The sequence below is a fragment of the Micromesistius poutassou genome, assembly GCF_964030765.1.
Source record: "Micromesistius poutassou genome assembly, chromosome: 17".
In the NCBI taxonomy this organism is placed as follows: domain Eukaryota; kingdom Metazoa; phylum Chordata; class Actinopteri; order Gadiformes; family Gadidae; genus Micromesistius; species Micromesistius poutassou.
In genome coordinates this window covers 3,484,522-3,509,521 of record NC_140287.1, presented here as the reverse complement: position 1 = coordinate 3,509,521, position 25,000 = coordinate 3,484,522, and the positions used below count along the sequence as shown (strand labels likewise).

Genomic DNA, 25,000 nt, shown 5'->3' with positions numbered 1-25,000 from the left:
CAGGGAGGGGGGTGGGGGGGCGGCACATGCCTGTTGCCCGTAGACACGTACACACTCTCACACACAAACGCACGCACGCTCGTATAGATTCATAGATACGGAACAGTCCATGATCCTGTGTTATGGCGCGTTGTGCTCAAACCGAGGAGTGTAGGAAGAAAAGCACACATCAAGAAAACAGAAGGAAAAGAACAACTGGCCGGCGGCACACAGAATGAACAGAGAAATTCTGAAACTGTGTTTTTTTTTTTTATCCCTCCATCCCTTTTCTTGGCTGTTTTAATTTGCCTTTAAATGACCAGTCACTCTTTGCCGTTCTCTGTGAGTTTGTGCCCTCTGTGAGAGTTCCATCCAGTCCATTTCTGTCAGGAATCACTCATGTCATAGATTTAACCCATTATCGCATGAAATGGTAATACAATTTAGTTGCGCAGTATGGGTCCACTCTTTTCTGGTGCTCCCTGCTGTAGGATTTAAAGCACGACACACATATGTCAGACACAGAATATCAACAGCATGCCAACATTTAACAACAGGGAGCACGATACAATCCCCCATGAGGTACGTCGGATATCTCAACCCATACAATACAGAGCAGAACCAAAGCAGGTGGTGGTGGTCTAGCCTGGTTCCGCCCGCCTCCGTACTTCCGCTCAATTTTCATTTCACTGCAGTACTAGGTCTGGGAGTGCTGTATGTTCGAACGATTTCTTTTCCCTCAAGTTTGTCCCTCCAATCAGCGAACAGGCTGTTCTCAGGCGCGGCCTGAGAACAGTGACGTACAGGTCGAGTTTCAGTTGTAGTCAAACAAATACCAGGAAGCACCAGGAGCTTCCAGGAAGACCATGGAGAAAGATGCTAACGAAGCTATTCGGTCTGTTGTGGAAACTCTGCCGAATATAGATAAAGCCAGATTTTTTTTTTGTTGGTGGTCAAGATGTTGTGGCGCTTCTTCCCACGGGATTCGGGAAAAGTTTAATTTTCCAGCTGGCTCCGTTAGTGGTGAAGGAGTTTGCTAAGCATGAAATACGTCACGACCAAACGTTAGCGATTGGTAAAGGCAGATCCGGAGTGGCACTGGGCAGAGCCAATAGGTTTTAAACTTCAACAGCACCCGCCTTCAAGTGAGAAATCGTTTGTCTCTATAGCAGTTCTAGACCATCAGTATGAATGAAATGAGTACGAAGGTCTAGTTAGGACTAGGCTAGTGGTGGTCTGCTGAAATTCGAAAATTCCGAAATTCTGCTCAGGACAGCAACTTCGCAGAGTGTGTGTTTGAGTTTGCCTATCAGTGTGTGTGTGTGTGTGTGTTTGATTGGACCGCATAAGCCGTCAGCTGACGGCGGGCACATGACTAGTTTGTCCCGCCAGAACCAGCAATGCCTATTTTCTAAAGTGGCCATGAATTTTTCATCATTGCTTGTGGGGGCTGATTCTGCTCGTACATGGAGGACATTTTGCAGTTTGACTGGGAGTATATTAGCAGAGTGACTGTATATGGTTTCCTTTAGGAGATAGCTATATGTCTATGGATACGTCTAAACTGCCATCCTCATCGGCCAGGCTGAAAACTTTATTTATTTAATTTATTCCTCCTCTGCCTGGCGTTTTTTCTTCTCAGCTGTTCAATTGTAATATCCTTGATGGCGAGTCCATGTCTAATTGAATACACCTTTGGTGGGAAGACAAGGGTGCAAGAAAGTTCAGCTTTTGCCTGCAAACTATGATAGCCATTTGTTGCAACAGGCTTACTTATTTTAATTGTGCATTCTATGGCATTCAAATACCTTTTAGGATACATATACATATATTGGACGTGGTTGACGTTTGTAATCTGTGTCACATTAAAACTGACCCTATGAAAACGGGAGATGGGACATTTGATTTTGAAGACACCACCTTGAACGTACGTTGAACGTACCCAGTTAGAGAAAAGTAAAAGCGGTAATTTTTCATATCTTCTATAAATTTTCAAACTCACTTCAGTCGAGAAAGGTGTCAAGGGAAGTCAGTGAGCAGTGATGACTTTTGGGAACATCCCAGCCATAATTTCTCATGCCATCTCATGGCTAATCAGTTAATTCCAGCTAATGACATCTTCTTAATGAAGTATGCACTGATATATGTGTATGTGGTGTGGGTGAATGCGTGCATGTACATAAAGATGTTTGTGCAGTGATCCACAAATACTTTTCAGATGCTCTTATTTCCCGGAAAATGGCAGGAAAGCAGGGAAAACTCAAAAGAAACGCACACATACACACAGTTGTGTGTTTGTGTGTAGTATATATATATATCTCACAAGCCACCTTTATTTTAAATTCATGTTGCGCCACAGCAAACTCACTTTCTTTAATGTAAACCCGCCCCGTGGAGAAGAGGAAAACCCAAGTGAAGAGAAGATGAAGACGAGGAAGATGAAGAAAGCCCAGCTCTCCCACCTGCTTTATCAAATGAGCGAGGGCTCTCCAGGCGGATGTCCCCACATGGCTGTTGTCAGACAGGTCAAGGTACGCCGTGGATTCATAGTACAAAATCATATCCAACAAGGATGACGCTCCCTGCGAGAGGAACAGGGAAGGGATAAAATATATATACAGACACACACACACACACACACACAAATGAAAGAAAATCAAAGGGGCCTTAAATTTGACAGAGATGTTATGAAGTTCATTTTGGAAGAGGCAGGGAGAGATGAGGGGGTGTGGGGGGGTGCTTCGTAATCTGATAAGAGGGTGAGGTAGTGGGGAAGAGAAGGCGACTGAATATGAAACTGCGTTGGAGTCGCAGCGGAAGATTGAGAAAAGAGAGAGTGAGTGAGGGGGGAAAAAGTTTGGGGGCTCATAAAACTCACATTTTCCTCTAGTCGGGCTGCGCGGAGATTGATGAAATCAAAGCATAGCGATTTGAGAACGACTTCCAGTGCCTCGCAGGAGCCCAGGTCTAATCGCTCACCTTGATAGAGGAAAGCAATCAGACACGAGATAATTTGGAGCAGAGGGGTGTGTGTGTGTGTGTGTGTGTGTGTGTGTGTGAGAGAGAGAGAGAGGGGCGAGGGGGTCTGCTAACAGGTAAAATGGCATGGCTTCAAACGCTTTCTCATCACTTCTTATTAAATGTGTTTTCTGAGACAAAATGTTCGAGGAAAAAAGTTGCATGTTTCTGGGAACTTAAAGCACAATCTACCATGTCATCGGAAGTATTGAAATAAATGAAACAAATAACGCATCGCACAGGTCTCCCCCTTTTTAACCTGATGTGAAAATTGGATTTGATTTGTTGCCCCAAACAACCTGAGAACGTCTTCATACCAGGGAAGATTTATTTAATGTAACTGCAAGGATAATCTTTTTATCTTGTGATTTTCTTACAGGATTTGTGAAAGGCATAATGCAGGGTCCGATGGCATGGCACATCGGGAAATGTGTTTTATTTTAGCATAATGCATTTATCTGCCCTTAAAAAACAATCAAACAATTAAAAGTCATAACATCTGTGACTAATGCTCTGTTTTCATAGGGTTAGGGTTAGGGCTGTTGAGAGCAGAGAATTTTTTCGTTGTCATTCAGAAATGGCAGTGGAAGGCCACAGTTGCCACGGTTGATGGGAAACGCAGATCTATTTCAATATCTTTGTTTTTTTTTTTGGGGGGGGGGGAGATTTCGCCTCTCCCGTTCGCAAAGACAGTGGTGGCTGTCCCAGAACAACATGTTGAGATAAATGATGAGGCGAGCCGAGGATCTGCACGAAGAGTCAAGCCTGGATATCAAACAGTGTCAGATCTTTTCATTCAGGATTACTTTTATAAACAAAGCACATTTGGGCAGGAAGCATCTTTGATGATCGCTGTGCTTGCCCTTTGTCTCTCCGTCTCTCTCGCTCTCCAACGGCAAGCTTCTGCCTCCGTGGGTGAAATTGTATCTTCTTGGACAAGAAGGGCAAAGGAATCTGGAATCGCTCCCAGGACCACAAGAGATGTAAGTGTGTGTGTGTGTGTGTGTGTCAGGAGTGTGTTTGCCGATAATTTATTAATGTAATATGTCATTAGCATAATTATTTGCAAAAAAAGATTTCTGCATGATTTGAAAAAAAGAAAACTCCCTCAGCGTCCTCTTTTCTCCTTCTTCTACCATAACAATAATCACTTAACTGTAGGGTTGGAGTGGGCTGTGTGATGTAAAATCCCATTTTGATAATCCGCTCTGTGCTGGCAAGATAATGAGGGCAGAGCTTCACCCCCAGTCAGATGTCATCAGCGCGTGACAATGTGGGAAAGAGGGGGGGGGGGGGTGGGGGGGGTGGGGGTGGAGACCACCCCCCGCCCCCGCCCGCCCATCCCCCCATCAATCTGAACAATCACACAACTTCACACTTTTGGACGCTAGTGTGAGTGTGCGTGTGCGTGTGTGTGTGTGTGTGTGCGCGCTACAAGTTTCGTTTAGGTTTTTGGGGGTGTTAAGGCATTAAGGCCTGTTGGGAAACTGTTTAGTGTCGGTAAGGTTCCGAGCCATGCATCGTTATTTTATTTCAACCTCTAAGTCTTCTGCATCCAACAAATAAGGTAGAAAGTGTGCAGTCCATTGATCTGTTTATTGATTTGACGTCTCTGATGAGTCCGTTATTAGATATTCAATCTCTACCATTTTTTCGTCTTTGTTTTTTGTGGTGTATCCCATCACACTCTATATGTCTGTGTGTGTGTGTGTGTGTGTGTGTGTGTGTGTGTGTGTGTGTGTGTGTGTGTGTGTGTGTGTTTGCGTGCGTGCGTTGACGATGGCTGCCCTTCTCGCACTTACCTCCCAGGTCCAGACGTTTCATCCTTCCTCTTACACAAGTCCCCGTCTGATGGATTGAAAGAGAGAAAGAACGACAAGAGAGACGGAATGAAGACGGCAAACAGAGAGAGAGAGAGACGAGGGGGGGGAGGGGGGGACACTGAAGGTGTGAGAGATTGACAACAACAGCCGCACACATGTGTGCACACACGACTTTGACACATCCACTACAGCCATTTATTTTTCTTTTCTTATTTTACCTAGCCTTTCTTACAACCCCCCCCCCCCCCACATCCCCCCCACCACACCAGTCGTCTCAGCATGTTTGATGGTGCGAGGGGTAGGGGTTGTTCTGTGGGGGGGGGGGGGGGGGGGGCGGTGAGGGGTAGCTGCAAGCATGAATTATGAATTTCACACAGTTTACCGCCTCCGTTGCTGGTGACACCGTGTCCTAATTAACCAGTGTATAATAATTAGAAACAGCTGGTCATCAGTTGATGTGCTCATTTGCCAGAGCCGACGTTCCACATACATCTAATTTGACTGCATCAATCACCGGGCGGAGGCGCGGCGACTGCACGGATGGTGGCGAGCAAAAAAAACAAAAAAAAAAAACAATCAATAAATAAACAACCGAGCCGCCGCCGCCGCCGCCGTCGTCGTTTGTCGGTGTCGGCGGCGCTGTTGTCCTTAACACTCCGCTTACCATTAGAACGGTGAGAAGGACCGGGGAACAAGAGGAGGGGGGGGGGGGCGGCTGTACCCCCTAACAAGCCAGACGACAGACCGCAAACAAGAAATGAAAACAGGCGTGTCTGAGATGAAACGAGCAGCGGCGAGAGCGGGGGTCCGTGGCGGGAGATGCTCATCGGTGCGTCCCTGTGGACGTCGCACCGTCGCAAGTTGTGTTTGCCACATGAGTTCCGCCGCCCCGCGTCTCACCGCGCGGTGTGTGCTTTTTATTGTCTTCAAAGGGAACTCTGGGAAGAGAGCGCCCGCCTTCTCTCGTGGCCTCGGAGAGCAAAGGGAGTCAAGAAGAGCGAGGGTGGAATAGGAGGAGAGGACACAAAAGGACAGACATCAAGTGTTCTTTTTTTCTCTTCCGGTTGAAGGAATTAGAGAGCGAGATCAATGGGAAGTAAATTGCACTGTTTATGTATACAAGAGGCTGCATGGTGTTTAATTGGAACACACACATACACACACACACACACACACACACACACACACACACACACACACACACACAGACTCACGCAATGTATACACGCAAACACACGCTCACATTGAACTCAAACTAATGTTTGAGTTGAGACGTATCCAACCATGTAGGGTTACACAATGCACTTCAAGGACAATGCATCACAGTAATTATACAGAATATAGTAGGACATGCCAAAACTCAGGATGACAAAATGATAGCCTTAAGACGACTGGGCTTTCTTTGTGCTTTGGTTGTTTACCTTCTGATGAATTGTGTGTTCAGTGTGCACAATCTATATGTTTACACTCAGGTGCACCAACACATATGCAGAGAGCTTATTCAGATACATTTACACTGGCGCACGCGCGCGTGCGCACACACACACACACACACACACACACACACACACACACACACACACACACACACACACACACACACACACATTGTGTGATAGGCCAACATACAGAGGGATAGCACAAATGAGGCTGAGACACACTGCTTCAAAAGTATGCATGCATGCACACATACACATACACACACATGAAACAGCGGGACACACACACACCCAAAGAAAGAGAGAAAGAGAGAGACAAACTTCACACGCTTACACACACAATCATGAAAAGATGGGAGGGACATGTACACACACCAAAGGAAATAGAGATAGGAGACAAACGTCACAGAAACACACACACACACACACAAAGAAGCACTTCTCTCTCACTGCGTAAAAACACAGAAGAGGCTGTTTTTCATCCTAATGAATTTCCGAACTTGCGAATTTTGTGCCCCCTCTCTCAGCCCGCTTGCTGACGTGCACGTGGGGGGGGGGGGGGGGGGGGGGGGGGAGAGACGCATGGCGCAGCCTCACGTAGAAGACGACAGACGAAGGAGCCCGAGCGCCGCCCGCATCAATTGATGTGTCAGGAGAGAGAGGGAGGAGGACAAAATGTAACCATAGAAAAAGGCTATGCTCTCTCTCTCTCTCTCTCTCTCTCTCGCTCTCTCTCTCTCTACCTCTCTCAAGCAGACGAAGCAGACGAAATAGAGGGAATAAAAAGAGAGGCGGAGGATGTGGTTTTTAAACTTGACTTCCATAGAAGTCCTCTCTGGTGTATTCCCCCTCCTCAGCCGTCCAGGGCTCCAGAACCTCCCTCACACTGCCGCTCTGGGTGGCTTTGTATTAAAAAGTGCAGCTCTTCCTTTTCCCAGCCCATTAAATTAATTGTAGGAAATACTCCACACACATATATAGAATATATATATATCCCTCTCACTATATATATATATATATATATATATATATATATATTTATTTATTTATTTATTTATTTATTTATTACACATCTGCAACAGATAAAGCTCTTAGCACACGCATTTTTCCTTTCAGCATCTTTTACGCAATGAAAGGATAAATTATTTAAAATAACACAACCTTTTTATCTCACACCCTTTGAAGGCGGCAAATTAAAAATGTAAATTGGGAGCTAATTAATATGCAAATATATTTGTTCCCTGTTAACAATTAGCAATTAAAGTGGCAGTGCCTACAAAAAGCAGGGACAAAATAAGAAACTTAAATTTTAATTGACTGACAATATTGTACAATAATGTACAGAACTGTCATTCTGTTTGTTTGCACATGGCAACACAATAAATAAAATATCTGTTTTTCCCCGCATACCTATATAAAATATATTGACCCTCTACATTGTGTTTTTTAAATAGGTTAAACATAACTTCTTGGAATGAAAGACAATCACATGAGTTGCCATGTCACAATGGTGGTGTGCATTAGATCTGTGAGCAGCATATCAAAGTTTGTATTTCTACTCGTCCGTGTGCCGCGATAAAAGCAGATTTGTTGTTGTAAGCCGCCTCCATTTTGTGTAGCCAAAAGAGCAAACATCTTGAAGCCAAATTGTACCCACTATTGTACAGTTATCACCTTACTGCTACCAAGGCCATTTCTCATACCATTCCTCATACATTACAATACTTATATTCTGAGCTAACTCTGCAAAAGCCATTACTTCTTGTACAACCACCCAACTGTGCAAATTTAATTCACCCTAATTGTCCACTTTAAGTGCACCATGAGTACATCTGTTCAGCTCACCACTCGTTTGTGAAAACTAAAGCAGGAAAATACAGAGGCCTTCCTCCTATTTTTAGTTTTCTTTACATGACAGTCAAAGAGCGAGGGGCTCCTCTTGTCAAACTCTCCGTCTCACCCTTGTCTCTCTGTCGCCTGCGCGGAGCATGTGTTGTCGTGGTGATGACACGATGCTTGCCAGAGCTTGACTAAAATGGCGCCGGTGAGTGTGGGGAGCGGGTACACCAGGTCGCTGCCGTGATCCTCATCCCGGCTAACGACGCCTTTAGACCCATCCTCCCTCCGTTCCTTCCCCTCTCTCTCTATCTCTCTCTCTCGCTCTCTCTCTAACTCTCTCCCCCCCCTCCCTCCCTCCCTCCCTCCCTCCTCTCGCTGAGTGTGATCGAAGCGGTTGCCTGGGCGTATATATAAACGCCATTTCAGAATGCGCCACTAACCACCCCCGTTCTCGCTGCCTCGGCCTGTAATGAGAGGAGCGACATATGTCCGGTCCCCCCCTGCTGTGTCCTGATAAGCTCGGCATTCAGCCGGCGCGCGGGAAACCACTCTGGCGCACTCTTCCTCCGTCCCCCCGTCCCCCCCCCCCCTGCCTACCCTCTCCTCCTGGCACTTTTATTTTGTATGCGGAACTCGCTAATAACCAGCGGAGGGAAATAGTGTGCCACTTACTTAGTGACATTTACCTCGCTGACGACTTCTCCGAGACACATGCGGCGCGGCAATAACAATCAGCATGTATTTAATTTGAAAGAAAGAAGAAGGAAGAGGGGAAAAAAAGTTCCTTTAAAATTACACAGGCAAGGCGAGATGCGAGCCAATCTTAGGGTGTGTGTGTGTGTGTGTGTGTGTTTGTCTGCTTGTGTGTGTGTGTGTGTGTGTGTGTGTGTGTGTGTGTGTGTGTGTGAGGAGCTGCGAGTCAGGGACTGGGTTTGTCACTGTGGCGTCAGCAGGCTTCAGCCGTGCAACATTACTGCTAATCAAAGGGGCTCTGCAAGCAGCGGTGGTCTACAAAAACAGATTTTCTCTTGTCTTTTCCAATTTCTGAGTTATTTCGTTTTTTCCTCCCCTCCCCGCCAAGGGATTTACAGCCCCACAATATGATTGACTCGAATAGGAATTGGGACTCTTTGAATTTAAGAGCATAGGGTTGTGATGTTGGGGGCATTTTTATACATATACATTTTTTTAACTGGAAAATTATGAAAGACATCATAGTAATTGATTTCACCACAGTCCACCAAGATCAAACTTGCAAGGAACAATCCCCTAACTACTGTACTATAATTGAGTTGACCAAACAAGCACCAGTTAATGCAAACAATCCTCTTTGCAGCTATAGTTTGATGTATTCTAAATAATTTCATAATTTCAGACATATAGGGCAATTAAACAATCCCAGTTGTGTTCCCCTTAGGGAGGTCTATTTCCTAAATCATTGCGATACATTCGCACAGTTTAACATAATTGGTTAATATCATGTACGCGTTGATCAATCCATAATTATCCTAATTATCAATCCATTGATTTATTAAAGAAACGACTCATACCCAATCGTCAATCGGACGGGGGGGGGGGGTCTTAAATAAGAAATACATTGTGGAGCATCGCACTGCTTTGGTCACGCACCGAGCGGTGGAGCAGAGGCAGACAGCGGGGCCGTACGGGCTGCACACCGCCGCTGCGTGGAGCCTGGGCGCCGGCGTGCCACCTAATCCTAATCGCAGCTTGAATTTGATCGTGAAAACAAGGTTCAGAGACACAGACTTCACACATTTGTACAGTGGGTGAGCTTCCCTCCCCCCCCCCCCTTCTATAAAGATGTCACCAAAAAACAGAGCTCTTTCATGAGACACGTTTTCAAAGCCCCATGTGTCGACATTAACAATAATAATAATCATAATAATAATAGTTATCATTGTTATTAGTATATTTAACTAACTCTAATGCTTTAAATAGTATTGAGTGGCCGGCCTTTGGGAGAATTGCCTTTGCCTGGAAATACCTAATTTAATAAATACGCTCTTACGCTTTTTTTCTTCTTGTGCACAGACTTATTACAGATTAATTTGCATGCAGGCTTCTTTTTGAAGCTCTTAATATCAGCCCTCTTAGCTACTGTTAAACCGTACATGTTTTAATCTTTCAGGAGGACCACCTACATTCGTTTTCAAATGCAATTGGGTTCATTACCACCTCGGAGATAATACGCCGGCGCTATAGTTAATGTAAGCACTGCTAACTCTCTCATTTCCACACAAATAATTCCCCTTGATCTCCGCCAAAATGTATGCAGAGAGGAGGGGGGGCCTCGAAAAAAGGCTTGTTCTTTAACATGGCCAGTCCAAGTAAAGTCAGTAAGTACATAAAATGAATTATAAATGGTGCAGTATGGGTTTCAAGTGCAAGCATGCTGAGGGGGGTGTGAGTACGTGTTTGTATGTGCATTAGTGTGCGTGTGTGTGTTTATGTCTGAGGGGTGGAGCACGGGGAAAAGAGAGGGAGAGGAAGAGAGAGAGAGCGAGCGAGCGCGGGAGTTTATGTGCACAAGCGTTTTATCCTTTAAGCGTCCGAGTGTGCTTTTGATGTGTGTGTGTGTCTCAGTGTGTCCTGGGTTTAGCCTATGTAAACTATACACAACATAATATGCTATATTCTGTGTGTGTGTAAGTCTGTGTACTGCCCCCCCCCTCTCACACACACACACACACACACACACACACACACACACACACACACACACACACACACACACAAACACATACACATACACAACTTTGTATTTGTTTTCATTTACAGCTGTACTATTATTTGCAAACCCATTGACTTAAACCCATTCTGCATCGCAGTCAACAACCCTCTCAGCCGCCTCCCCCTCCCTGTTTGGGCTGGAGATGCCTAAGCCTGATTGATGCTGATTGAATGAAATGATTGAAATTGCCCAAAGATTTTTATATGCACACGCACATACTGAGTGTGAGTGTGTGTCCGTGTGTTTGTGTGTTGTGTGTGCGCATGGGAAAGACATTGTTTTAGCTTTTTCATGAAACTGTGTGTGTGTGTGTGTGTGTGTGTGTGTGTGTGCTTGTGTGCATGTGTGCGTGTGCGCGCGTGTGCATGTGCGGCACACACACATTGCATGCGTGTGTTTGTGTGTGCGTGCCGGCATGTGCGTGCATGCATGTGCATGGTGCATCGTGCGTGTGTGTGTGAGTGTGAGGCACATCACGATGAAGGATATGTGTCTGTCACACCCTGACTGTGTCATCACTAGAGAGTCAGGAAGGTTTTCAAAGTAAAACCATTCCAGTTGATATTTGTTTCTCTGTTGGAATGAATTCAGTGTGATTTATTGTTCAGCGCTTTACCCTCATTAAATATGCTTTTTCTTTTTTTCAAGGCGGCATGTGTGTGTGCGTATGTGTACTTGAGAAGGTGTGGACGTGTAGGGCGGTAGCATATTTCATTTAATGTTGTCTTTGTTGTCTTTGCAGAGGCTTTTCTATTGACGCTACACACTCACTTTATGAGCATGCCCGCTGACGCTGCACAACCGACGCTCAAGCGTTCGATACAATTGTTTTAAGACCAATAGTCTGAACATTTTTCCATCGTTCACGATGGGGGCTGGGGATCTGAGGCTTCATCCATAGCCTTCTATTTTCCACTGTCAGATTAAACAGGTTGGATATACACTGAAATCCTGAAATCAACCACATCAAATATAAGTATTTGTATTACTGAGTATAATGGGTATAATTGAGTTGGTAGTACATTTGGGACTTTTATTTTTTTGGGATTCATATCATGATCATCATATTTAGTGGAGTTATATACCTATAATAGTTGCTTCCTAGAACCTAGCTAAGAGTGCATGTTTTTTCAGCCCATCATCAAACCTCAGAGTAATATCACAACACATTTGAGAAATTACATTCACCCACAGGCCCACAATCTGGACCAGATGAGATAAAAAATAAAATGTGAATTGAAAGTGTTTTACGTGAGGATAAAGACCATTAGACTAACCACATGAAGAACCTGATGGGATGTTTTGAGCAGTTTCAAATTGTGATCAGCTTGACGCTCCACCAAAGTGCAATATAATGAACAGCAACTCAACACTAAAAGCCTTTTCGGTGTTTAGGTCACACTATCAACAACGTGCGTACAACAACGTTGATGTCAAGATTCACCTTGACACAATCTGGTTCAATTTGCCATACAATGGCTAATTAGCATAAGGTGTTCATTCTGAGAACACCCGATGACCCGATGAAAAAAATATTAAATATGACTTATTCTAGATGGGTTTATGGCTGTCAAGAGTCTAGTAGTATTTCATGTGTTTTTTTTTTATTATTCTGTTCCTGTTAAAAAATAAAATAGGTAAAATAATAATCTTTTGACCTGGACTAAGCACAAAGCACCTGATAGCACATCACCCTCAAACTCCCAAACAGCCATTGATAATTCAATAGAGGTATGCAAATGTGATGGTTAAAAAAAAGAAAAAAAAGAAAAAGTTCAAACAAGTCTACCTTGAGCTGTTCCAGAATGCACACTCTGGGCTCCACCTGGTGTCTGTCACAGCTCCTGCGGTAGGCCAGGCTTACCTCTGTCAAGGTGAGGCAGCTGTCAACTAAAATGGAAAAATACACTCATTTACTGCCTTAATGTCTCCGCGTCCCAGTGAGCCACCGGCGTCGTATTGAAGTGAAAAAGCGCTTAGGGGAGCTTCGAAGAGTGCCATACGGTAAACTGTGCAGCCTGTGTGTGTGTGTGTGTGTGTGTGTGTGTGTGTGTTTCTGTGTGTGTGTGTGTGTGTGTGTGTTTGTGTGTGTGTATGACTGGGTAGGCACTCGTGCAGACTAGAAAAGAGGGAAGATGGCCGTCGATGAGAAGTAAGGAAGGGCAGACGACTGGATGAATGACTGTCTGCGTTATAAATCAGCCAATCAGGCGGCCCTATTTATCAACCATTGCCTCATGGGATGAGCTTCCAGATGCATAAAATAAAGTAGGGAGATTTTGAAGATAGAGACACTTGTTTTTGAATCTTTGAATGTCCTACAAAGAGTCTTTACTTCTTAGATTACAAAAAGCAAGAGATGCAGAGTGGGCTATTTTAGAGTTTTCATTGGTATCCTTTTTCTAACGTTGAAAATACCAAAGCCAACGTCATTAAAAAGATGAAACACAAAACACAAAATGAATGTTTCCCAATCAAGAGTAGAGTCATGCAGGACATATTAATTGCAACGTCTTACGAAACATGTGACAAATTCTCTCAAAAGCAAAATATAAATGGCGAAGGCTTGAATACATAAGAAAGAGAACTCCATTCCATCTATGTATTAATTGTATATTTTGTGTATGTATGTTTTTTTGTATTGTTATATACGACATAAAAAACAAACAAGAAAAAACATAAAAATTGCAAACATATCATGTTTTTTCATGACAATATTCCCTCCTTCCCACTCACAATTATTGTTGTAAACATACTGTAAACAAACTGTATAACATATTGGAATTTGAATTAATCTGACTTGCTGATATCTACATAGGGAGCGGGTCTTACATGGAGCCCGCCATGATGCACCGACATATTTCTACAGTAGCCCAGAGTGGACAAACCACGACTACAAGTTTTTAATTTAATCAACTTTCAATTAAAATGTACGTGAACCGCCTGTTAGTTTTACCTTTTGATTCAAGTCTAAAATAGTGTAGTGAATAGCGGTACCCGGGTCAGGGTATTCAGTTGGTTGCAATCCACAACCTCACTGCTAGAAGACACTAAATTCTGCACACTGGAAATGGATAGTAAATGGATAATGGTACAATTTGCTAAATTAGAAATTAGCAGAGCTGGTTTTCCATTCCTGTGGCCCATTCAAGATGTGACCATTAAACCTGCATCCCGCCTGCCATCCTGCCACGAACGTATTAGTCCAAACATCTTTGTAACTTTTTCATTGCAGACAAATGTTTGTTCAAAAGTGTATGAAAAATAAAAACCCAGCCAACCACAGTTCAATCAACTCTGTTAGCGTCAAACAATAAACATTTGTATTTGTCTGCAGAAAAGGTTACACAATGCAGGGTTGAACTGTGTGGTGCTTTTCTTTTTTTTTCCAAGAAATGTAAACCATCCTTGACATGTTTGATTATGCAATACAGCTTGCTTGCACATTTGATTTACCTGTACATCAAACAGAGGAGCAAAGCAAAATCATCTTAAAGCTGCTGTAGGGAGTTGCAAAGAGAGAGAGCAGAACACAGCATGGGTTTGAAAATAACCCCCCCCCCCCAAAAAAAAAAGAGATCTCTCTCTCTCTGCTCACTCCCTCCGTTCCTCTCTCTGCCATTGAGAACAGTTGCATTCACACATCAATCATTTATATGAAAACAGAGTCCCTCAATAAATAAGAGAAGTGTGTGCCTGATTGGTCAGAAAGGAACTGGTCTGAACTGTACATATACAGTACATACATTTTAAATACAAAATGCATCTGAGTGAATAACAATCTTAATTTGAATGGATGACAATAAAAATACTTATTTTTAAGAGCAAGAAAATGCCTACTGTGTCTGTCTGTGTATTCCGCGAAGCCGGACACCATCTTCTCATCCGGAGGGAAAGATACGTGCCTTTCACCTTTGCTACTTTTCGTCTCTGACCCATCGTAATTTGCCTCCTCCTCATCCTTCTCCTTGTCACTACACCTGGCCATCCTTCTCCTACCACTCCACTGCCCAGCTGTAGAGTCGTTGTTTTGTTCAAAGCAACCAGGTCAGTTCACATGACACACATGGCATGCTAACAATCACCAACCTAATACCAAGGTAGGTACTATGGGCATGAGAAGTTGAAAAATAACTTGAGGGCCAGGGCAAATGTCTGCTGCAACTCGCAGACAAGCTACAGGCCTAGAGTCTAAGAGGCTCTGTGAGAATACACTTTGTGGAAAGACAAGACAACAAAGAAAGCAAGTATATCTTATTCATGAGGGGGTGCACAGCACTGCAACTGAAATCTGATATGCTTCTATCAAGTGACAGATTAAGAACAAGCTATGGCTATATGTTTAGCTTCCTATTTACATTAGTATGCGCAGCCATACCCTGGCAAAGTTTTAAATTTGGACTGGAGAAATTAGACGTTTTTGAACCCCAATAAGATTAAGTTGTAGAAGGAATTAAAATAATATTTTCACATCGTCTAACATATATGGTTTACTGTCCCATTGTTTTTATTTACCCAGCTTTGTTATTATGATTGATATTAGGATATGGGTTGGTTATGGTTTGGCCTTGAATGTATAGGCTAAGTTACAGAGTAACCTAGTTATTCATGCACATACAATTTTTGCGTTAACTTATTTACCTTCATGTTGGGCCATGCTCCACAACTTGCTCAGATGAACATAGTTTCTTCAAGAGTTAGATAACTGCATTTAACTTATTAACTATAATTTAGACAAGTTGTGTCAATAATGTAGAACCAATTATTATACTACGATGAAGACCATTGAATACAAGTGTAGTACCGTTAAAATAGTTATTGACTCAACAGCCAGACTCACATTGTCACATTCAGTGTTTTGTACCTCCAACATGAGGGTAAATAAGTTAGGGCAAATATTTTCTGTGCATGAACTAAGATAGCTAATCTGTTCTTAAATGACAACATCAACATCTAACATCTAAATAGGCAATCATAAATAATAAATCATTGCCGACACTTTTCTTGGCATTTAAAGAGGATCTATACTGTAACGTTTCAAATAATTTGATGAGTTTTGCTTTCAGCTTTGTCCGGATGAAGTCACACCACTCTGCCACTCGCCTAGTCAAGAAAAGTGTCAATAAAAAACAAAAACATTTCCGAGATGCACTCGTTTTGCTTTCTGTTTAGCCCGGGTGACGTCGCACCCTCCTGACCAATGGGAGAGCCGTATGGTGGTCACGTTCCCTTCTGAGCGCTAGTTTTGCGGGAAGTTTGGTCCAGCAGAGATTCAGCCAACGATAGGGACCCAACACTACAACAACAACGCGAAGGTTTGTTGTGTTCTTGCCATATCATCTCAACCGGGTCGTACGACAACCTCTCTTTGCTTGAGCTCGATTTATACTTTCATTGGTCTCCTAAAAACGACAGCAAATAACGTAAACAAAGTGGTTAGCAGGTTAGCGACGTTAGCAAAACACCGCCGGCCGGCCACACATCCATGATGTTCGGATGGATAATAATGTGTGTGTAATAATATAATGTGTCTCTTAAGCCTGGCGTCAGAACATACCGTGTCATTGCGATATAACCCGTGTTCGGTTTTGTGTTCAGAGCTAGTGCATGTAATGAATTGGAGTTGTAGCTGGTGTGGCTATGAGAAGCTAACTTGTGGTGGCTGGGATTTGGTTGAAAGCTGTCTAGTCTCTGAACGGGAGTCACGTTATTGTTATAATGTCATAATGATGAGGTAGCTGGATCTCGTTTACAGATGAACACATCATGCCATAGTTGCTTTCAGCAGCAGCTCTCCAAACATGTCCTAAATACACACGTGTGAGTTACTCACTCCTGGGTACACTCATTATAAGTATAAGTTCGATGCGCGTTGTACCTACATCAAAATATTTAAAATATTAGGCTATTTACACACATTGTGCATATAAACAACACTACACATTAGAGTCATAGCTTGTGTCGAAACGTCATGGGGATGATTACACACAATGACAATGCGCTTTTGTAGACAACCTGAACCTGCCATTGTGTGTTACAGATGCCTCCTAAAGCCAAAGCACCAGGGAAAGCAAGAGGTCCTGCCAAGAGAAAGCTGGCCGAGGAGTTTCCACCAGGAGTAGTATTGACGGATAATGCAAAGAAATCATGGAAGCTTGGCTCACCCATTGGTCAGGGGGGCTTTGGTCTCATTTATTTGGGTAAGAGGTTACATAAGGTCCCTTCTTTATGTTGATTTAAAATTATTCCTTAAAAATAGCTGGGTAAACAACAGTTGGCACAGACTTCTCACACAATCATATTGTTTTAAACAGCATGTGAAACTTTCTATTCACCCCAAACACACAAAGTCTTATCTTGATATTATTGGAATAATGCAGTATGTTTTCTCATTCTTTCCAGCAAATGAAAACTCGACAAATGCTGTCGGTGCAGAAGCTAAATATGTTATCAAAGTGGTAAGTCTAATGCTTGATTGTCCTTTGGTGTGGGGGATGTTATGATTGTTTTTTGCATCCCAGAATCCAAATGTGGCACACCATTTCAAAATCACAATTATTAAACATTTTTCTGATATCCAAGAACAGCTGAGTATGCTGTGTGTAGGGATAAGGGATTGTCACATGGGAAGATGATTGTGCTTGGCAATGATTGTGTACAGCCCATTTTCAGGCTGTTTCCATGACTTGGGTGGGAGAACCCCAGGCATCTAGGATTATTCTCCTGGGATGCTTTGCTATGTGGACAGCTGCATTGGAGATGCATGCAGAAATGATATAAGCACTCTTCACAGCAGTAAGGGTACATTAATGCCTGATCTATTGTCTATTGACAGCAAGGCTGTAATGGATTCTCAACAAAATGATGTATGAGAAATAACGGGCATGAGATCCCAATTTGAGTATTGTGTGATGTCTGGATCACACTGTGACAGGATTCTGGGGTCTTATCAAATCACCCAACTGCTTGTGATTAACACATGGGTTTCGAAAGCTTTGTAAAAGTGTAAATGCTTTAATAATATATTTTTTGTTTTTCAACTCTAGGAGCCAAGTGACAATGGCCCCCTGTTCTCCGAGCTCAAATTCTACATGAGAGCGGCCAAACCAGACCTCAGTAAGCTACGGCACCGTCCCTGATCACACACGCACATCACCATGTCATCCGTGTACACATAGATATGATCGTCTCTAACCACCCAGACAAACAAACAAAGCAGACAGGCAACTTTCTTAATTAAAAAAAAAGTCATTGTGTTGCTCTGCCACATTGTAGGCCAACTCACATAGGGGGGAGGTGCTCTTGGTGGCTGCTCCAGTCGCCCCCAGGCCACAACTTTGCATTTTATATAATAACAATCCAAATGTCAATCTCCCCTGACAATTAACTGTTTTATTACTAGGGAACCAAAGGCTCATATTTTATTCATGTCAGAATCGTCTCATGTTGTTGGTAAATATTTGTCCCGGCAGCAGATTAGCTCGGGGGCCACAACCCCCTCCGCCCCCTCTCCTCAGAGGAATTAAACACGTATTACTCTGAGCGCCGTGGCCTCACTCCATGTCTCCTGCCATCCTGACAACTTGTTGATGGCCACAATAAGTTTGAGCCGTACCAACTGATTCCAACCGCTCGACACACTTTGTTAACACATTATTCCTTACTGATGCGGTTTGTTATCCACACCCTTATTCATTGTCAGTTATTACAGATGTGTTATACCCCAAAGCTTTCTTTTGCTTATGGGTGTTTTGTTTTTTTTCTTCAATCTCTCCATGGTGCTGCAGTCCAGAGCTGGATGAAGTCTCACAAGATGAAGTATCTAGGGGTCCCGAAGTACTGGGGCTCCGGTCTGCATGAAAGAGGAGGGAAAAAGTAAGTCACACAGGCCAAAGTCCTTTCCATGTATAATCTCTGGATCAAACACTCACAACCAGCTCCACTGCAGCTTCATCCTGCTGTTGATGTAGGTTTAACAGGCTGGTGCTGAATGGTAAATAAATTGCATTTATTTAGCGCTTTTCTAACCAGTGGCTACTCAAAGCGCTTTACAATATTGCCTCACAATCACCCATTCGTGCACACATTCACACACCAACGGCGGTGTCAGTCATGCAACGCGACAGGCTTCTCATCAGGAGCAGTCAGGGTGAGGCGTCTTGCTCAGGGACACCTCGACACTAGGAGGATCCGGGGATAGAACCAGCGACTTTCCGGTTACAAGCCATCCTGCTCTACTTCCTGAGACGCACGCCGCCCCAGAACTAGCTACTTATGAACTCACTCTACGTTCCAGGCTCAATAAATCCTGGAGCTCACCCCGCCCGCGTTCCCTCTGTTTCAGGTATAGGTTCATGGTGATGGATAGATTTGGCACGGATCTGCAGAAGAAGTTTGAAGAGAGCGGAAAGAAGTTCCCCAGGAAAGTGGTCTTTCAGCTCGGCCTGCGACTGGTATGTGATTATTACGTTTTTCTTTCGTTCTGCTTTTAATTTTTCGAGACATTTGAATCATTTTATAATTATTTGTGTAATCCTAATATGTATGTATTGACAAAACAAAAAGCCAACTTGTTCTTCGTGGTAGTTAGATTTAAGGAGTATGTAGCAGCGATTAAGCGCTGTGTGCACTGCATAAATCACAATCATAATAAACCAGTTGCTAAGCTTGTTGTGTAGTAGTAAGTACCCCGTCCTCATTTGATCTTTTTACTCGTACTGCAATTCCCCTCATGGTACCATAATTTATACATGCAAACACTATATAACTTTTTCACTGCCTACAAATTGTTAAAAATTATGAGTGTTTTAAGGAATAAAACCCATCCGCCCATGGCTTCATCAACCCCGGGGTTTTATTCACTTTAAATCAATTTGCTCTCTGGAGGCCCATGGCGGACATGGCTTGATGGGAGGCGTGTCCCGGAGACTCTTGCATTAGAGGAAGTGGCGTGAGGCGGCCAGCTACCTTTTTTAAATGACCAAGCGCTTCAAAGCAGCGACTGGGTTTTACTATCGCACATAAATTCACATAATTCTGAACAGAAGTGATCGCACAGGAAGTGGAAGATTTAGACAGTGCAAGTTTAATAGTGCTATACCTGCGTGGGTGCAGCATAATGTACCATGTCAGTATGGATCGTTCTTACCGAGTTCGTTAACCCCGCTCTTTGGCCATTACAGTCACATGGCATGCTTTGCTGTGCATGCCTTGAGTGTTTGAGTGTCATTCATTTTATTTTATTTATTTATTTATTTAAAGGACACATTAAAAGTGCACATTAATCAACATTTTGGTAAATGTGCCAATGTTAGCCAGCAGGCTAATTTCCAACGGTAGTCCTTTGGCAAAGATGTTAAGCTATTGGCTCAGAATAAGACAAACTAAATGTTGTATATCCTGTCACTTGAACTAGCTGGACATTTTGGAGTACGTCCATGAACACGAGTACGTCCATGCTGACATCAAGGCGTCCAACCTGCTTCTCAGCCATCAAGACCCACATCAGGTGAGGACCTTTCACCCGTTATCCGCCCAGCCCAGGGCTTCTTGGCCCAGGGCTTCTGGGCTGGGACTGATCCAGTATCTAGTCTTCAGTCACGGTCACATCACAGGCTGTCCTGGGCCACGTCGGAATCTGATCTCCGACTACACATCCCCCCCCTGGGTTCTGAACACTCAAGGCAAAAGAAAGATCTTGAATCATCGGAATTGAGAAAATACAAAAAAAATCCAACCCACAAAAACGGTAAAGGAGAACTATATTACAATCATATCAAAGATATCATCCATATGAAATGGACCTGGATTTTAATAACAAAGAATAGGCTGTTGTCTATTACAATACAATCTTATGAGTTTTTGGAATTGGCAAGAGCTCGGCAACAATGAAGGAACAGACTTAAAGCCAAAAGCTGTGCTCTGCTTTCCTGGCACTGCAGTGTGGTTGTGCTTTGCAGTGCAGCCAGTGTCTTAGTATGGATGCAGAAATAAAGCACTTCATATGGTGCTCGACACCACTTCCAATTCTGGTGTACTCCTCGTTTGGAGATGGAACTTCTGTGCTGGTGCTCACCAGTACCAGAACCAGCAGCCTCTGTGTTAGCTCACTAGGTTTTTCGCTGTAATAAAATCATAACTTTTCACAAATATTTTTTATAAAGGGAATTAAAAAATTGAATCATCAATCAATGAATAGTAGGATGTAGACATTGGGAGACCCGATAAATATACAGTATAAAAACAATGTTATTCAAGGGGGTCGGAGTAAATCGATCAATTAATTGAATTGATTATTATTAAAATATAATATAAAATATAATATAAAAAAAAAAATATATATATATATTATTGAACATAAAAGGCTATTTTTACAAAATAATAGCAACTGAATTAATGGGTCATCACAGTTCCCTTGAGGAACATCTTGAGGGGCAGCTTAATTATGGAGAAAGGCTGTGATACATGTATTTCTGTTTATGTATACGTTTGATTGTGAGTACCACAGGTTATAATCTTTTTTCAACCCTTTTAGAATTCAGGGATTATTACGTTTCAGAAGAAAATAGCTTCTTTTTTTTTTCTCAGAAGCAAACAAGGTGGAGGCAGGAGCAAATATTTAATTTGGAGATTAATAATGTATCATTGGTGGCATTATTAAAAGGCTATTTTTAAACATCAATTAGCATGTCGGATCTGCTCCCGTGGGATTTTCAACACGGGAGGCTGATAGCTTCTTCAGTACTTGTTGGAAATGTTTAGTAGTAATTGGTAATTTATTTTGGTCTGTGTTCCTCTCATTTCCTTCCATTTGTGTCTGTCAAAGGCAGTAGCCAAATGTGTTAAGTGAGCATGCTGTTGACAGTGGCTAAGCTTCTGTAAATAGCAATACGGGTTTGATTGCGCAAACGAGACTCCCACCATATTACAACACAAGAGTCCGGCGCTTAAAAGATGATTTAATCTGGAATTGGAACTCATTAGCTAGTGAAGTTATTGGCCTCTATTAAAGGGCCTGGCGTGCTTCCGAAAGATGCTGGGTTTTTATTTCATTAAAGTGTGTGTGTGTGTGTGCGTGTGCGTAGGTGTACCTGGTGGATTATGGGCTGGCCTATAGGTACAGCCCTGAGGGCGTGCTCAAGGAGTACAAGGAAGATCCCAAGAGATGTCACGACGGCACCATAGAGTTCACCAGCATTGACGCACACAAAGGAGTCGGTATGCCCCCTGCCTGCTGATTTTTGTGTGTAATTGTATTTCTTGAAAATAGTTGACTTTTGCCTCCATTTCGGTTTCATTGTCCAGGTTGTTGATACCGGGGCCATGCACCATTTTCAAGTTTTGTCGAAAAACTGTAGTAATAATACACTATCCCGTGCTTTGGTCTGACGGGCCTTAAGGAAGATTGAACAGAAAAACGGCGTGATGGAATCAAGACTGAAATTGCCTTTCTGTCATTTCCCTCTTTTTTTTTCTGCAAATAACTGCCTCCACTCTGCAGAGGCGTGCATGTTTGTTTTGATGGTTCAATGGAGGGACGTATTCATGATTGGAGGGAAAAATATTGTTGTTTGTCAATCAGACAGCGCCTCCATGGCTTTTCCCTTCTGTATGCTGCTAATTATTCCACTAGTTGTGGTCTTTTTCAGGAAATACAATGGCACGTTTGGAATCATTAAAATGCATGATTCCATCCCCCCCCCCCCCCTCAAAAAATATATCCAGCATGTTTTTTCTGTTGGTCTCATTTGATCATGTTTGCCGTAACAATGCATCATTCATCTCATCGGTAATCCCTGATGCACATGCGTTTGTAGTGACCTGGCTAAGATGCTGTGCGTGGTCTACCAGTGCCTTCCAGGAGGAGTGACCTGGAGATCCTAGCCTACTGCATGGTGCAGTGGTTGTGTGGTCGCCTGCCCTGGGAGGACAAACTACAGGACCCTATCTACGTCAGGGACGCCAAACTCAGGTGAGCGTCTTTCACAGTTGGATTCGACAGCCATAGTCCACTGTAGTGCCCTCGTGAGCTGGACCTACGGACAGATTCAAATATAACTGGGGCACAGTTTATTTATTGATTTGCAGTGGAGATCCAAGCTAAAATAGGTTTCAAACATTAACTTTTTATCAATAGTGTGACAATGTTGATAATTAATAAAAATGTTTTTGGACAATCATTACGACGTAAGTAATTAACCTTGTTGATGTGGTGCCTTGCATGTACCTGTCATGCTTAAACAAACATAATAATCAGGTACTGAACCTCTACCCTTTTGAGATGAACTTAAACCTAAGCTCTGCTTCTCTCACAGGTGCCAAGCAGACATTCCGGGTTTCATGTCTGAATGTTTCCCATCCCAAGACAGGCCAGGTAGCTCACTCACTCGCTCACTCACTCATACACACCATCACTGTAATCCAGTATTAGTCTTTATACGGAAAAGGCAGCTAAATATTGTTTGGCTAAATGTTATTTGTCTTATAAATGTTGTATTGTTCAAGGAGTAAGGACTTTCAAAGGTCTTAGGGCGTTGATCCATACTTAAACAGTTTTGTACAGTAAACACACACAAGTGTTTGCCTCTGAGGTTTGTTTATTTGTCTGTTTTTCTCAGTGCATTTATTTTACCCCTGACATACTGATTCCTGTTTTATCATGGCGCTTTGACCCTCGGGCAACATTGATGTGTCTTCGGGGCTGGCAAGAGCGGCGAAGAGTGCATGAAAGAGACATGGGAGGGAGAGATCGTAGTTGGAAGTGGCAAGAGTCGTCACTCCTGCTTTTCAGCTCCGCTGCTCGGGACCAAAGAGTCATTTACTACTGTTTGTGTGCTTGAGAGGCAAAGACAATCACAGCAAACCGAATAAGACAGGCTGCCGGGTCCTCAGGGGGATAGACTAGCGATAATGAGTGTTTAAGTGTGTATGTCAATGGTTCATTTTTATTTGGTTGGGCACAGATTTTTCTAAAGATAAGAAGAAGTCGTTGTGTTTGTGTTCTGGCCAATTTACACACGACTCCAAACCAGGGGTCTGCAACTTTAGTCTATCATGGGCAACTATACACGCTATGTTGGCTTGAACGACAAACATTGACTTCAATAGGGAAAGCCAACGGCGGGGGGATGAAATCACTGGTTCGTCGTCAATTCTATGGGCTCGTTTGCATAAAGACCTATTCAAACCGCCCCTGGGTCTCCTCTCGCCCCGTTCCCGTCCCTCCCTGCTGTGCCGTTGTGCTCCTGCAGGTGAGATGGAGGAGTTCCTGGAGAAGATCAAGCTCCTGGGCTACACGGACAAACCAGAGTACGACGCCCTGCGCTCCATCCTGCAGGCCGCCCTGAAGACCGCCGGAGCCAAAGACGACGGCAAGCTGGTGTTCAGCGCGGCAGCCAACGGGGGGGCCGCCCACGGCGGGGCCGCCCACGGCGGGGTCGTCGGCGGCCGCGGCGGGGCCCTCCACGGCGGGGCCGTCAAGGTCGGACACACACGCACGCACGCACGCACCCGAGCACACACACGCACACAGTGTTGCCCATAGTATCGGTATGATATAACCCCCCCCCACCGCAGCAGACTTACATGTATTGACACTGGTACTTGCAAGCACACTACCTGTGTGTTCATCACCGCTAATGTGACAAACAAATGTGCTGACACACTAATCCCTAGGGGCTTAGAGGTCCGTGGCGACAATCAACACTTAATCCTTCTCTCGTTTCCTTCCCCCCCCCCCCCTCCCCTCCTCCTATCCTGTCCCCTTGCTCTGTCTCGGGCTGTTTTCTATCGCTTTCCCTCTTTTGGTTTCTCTCCCTATGAGCCATCTTTTTTTGTCTCGGAACCCTTACTCTAATCTCTGTGTGGTGTGAGTGTGCACCTTCCTGTGATCACGTGTGTGTGCGTGTGTGCGCGTGCGTGCATGTGTGCGTGCATGTGTGTGTGTGTGTGCGTGCGGGTGCCTGCGTAAGCAGCACAGCGGTGCTGCGGGGCCCGCTGCATATGGCCGCGTGTGCCCGGGGGGAGCAGGCGGTGCCAGCCGAGGGGTTACCTGGCCCCGCCGACGCTTATTGTGTGTAATTATCCCGCCAATCTGTTCACCTCGGCACGGCGCCGCCTCGCCGTCGCCAGTCAGCAATTGTCAAAAATGG

The 25,000-nt window shown here is 43.8% G+C and overlaps 2 protein-coding genes across 2 annotated transcripts in view; one reads left to right on the top strand and one right to left on the bottom strand.

The window, feature by feature from the left end:
- The window catches only part of LOC311361877 (protein phosphatase 1 regulatory subunit 37), a gene marked incomplete at its 5' end in the record, with an annotated part of 51,761 nt that extends 36,923 nt beyond the window's left edge, over window positions 1–14,838 (bottom strand). The window contains 5 exons of the mRNA XM_084481683.1: window positions 2,442–2,561; window positions 2,858–2,958; window positions 4,800–4,845; window positions 12,640–12,740; window positions 14,691–14,838. Of these exons, the coding sequence (XP_084337809.1) occupies window positions 2,442–2,561; window positions 2,858–2,958; window positions 4,800–4,845; window positions 12,640–12,740; window positions 14,691–14,838 (516 nt within the window). The remainder of the gene's footprint in view (window positions 1–2,441; window positions 2,562–2,857; window positions 2,959–4,799; window positions 4,846–12,639; window positions 12,741–14,690) is intronic.
- A 1,239-nt stretch (window positions 14,839–16,077) lies between these two features.
- vrk1 (VRK serine/threonine kinase 1) lies at window positions 16,078–24,480 on the top strand. The gene is made up of 11 exons (XM_084482390.1): window positions 16,078–16,165; window positions 16,891–17,050; window positions 17,253–17,308; window positions 17,897–17,966; window positions 18,638–18,725; window positions 19,195–19,303; window positions 20,266–20,358; window positions 21,935–22,067; window positions 22,701–22,821; window positions 23,165–23,223; window positions 24,101–24,480. Exons 2-11 carry the CDS (start codon window positions 16,891–16,893, stop codon window positions 24,391–24,393), a joined length of 1,182 nt encoding a protein of 393 aa, XP_084338516.1. The 5' UTR covers window positions 16,078–16,165; the 3' UTR covers window positions 24,394–24,480.
- The last annotated feature ends 520 nt before the right edge of the window (window positions 24,481–25,000 follow it).

Coding starts and splice junctions, on each gene's coding strand:
- vrk1 (XM_084482390.1), top strand. CDS start 16,891: ATGCCTCCTAAAGCCAAAGCACCAGGGAAAGCAAGAGGTCCTGCCAAG. Junction 17,309..17,896: donor CTAAATATGTTATCAAAGTG/GTAAGTCTAATG, acceptor TTTCAACTCTAG/GAGCCAAGTGACAATGGCCC. Junction 18,726..19,194: donor CATGAAAGAGGAGGGAAAAA/GTAAGTCACACA, acceptor CCTCTGTTTCAG/GTATAGGTTCATGGTGATGG.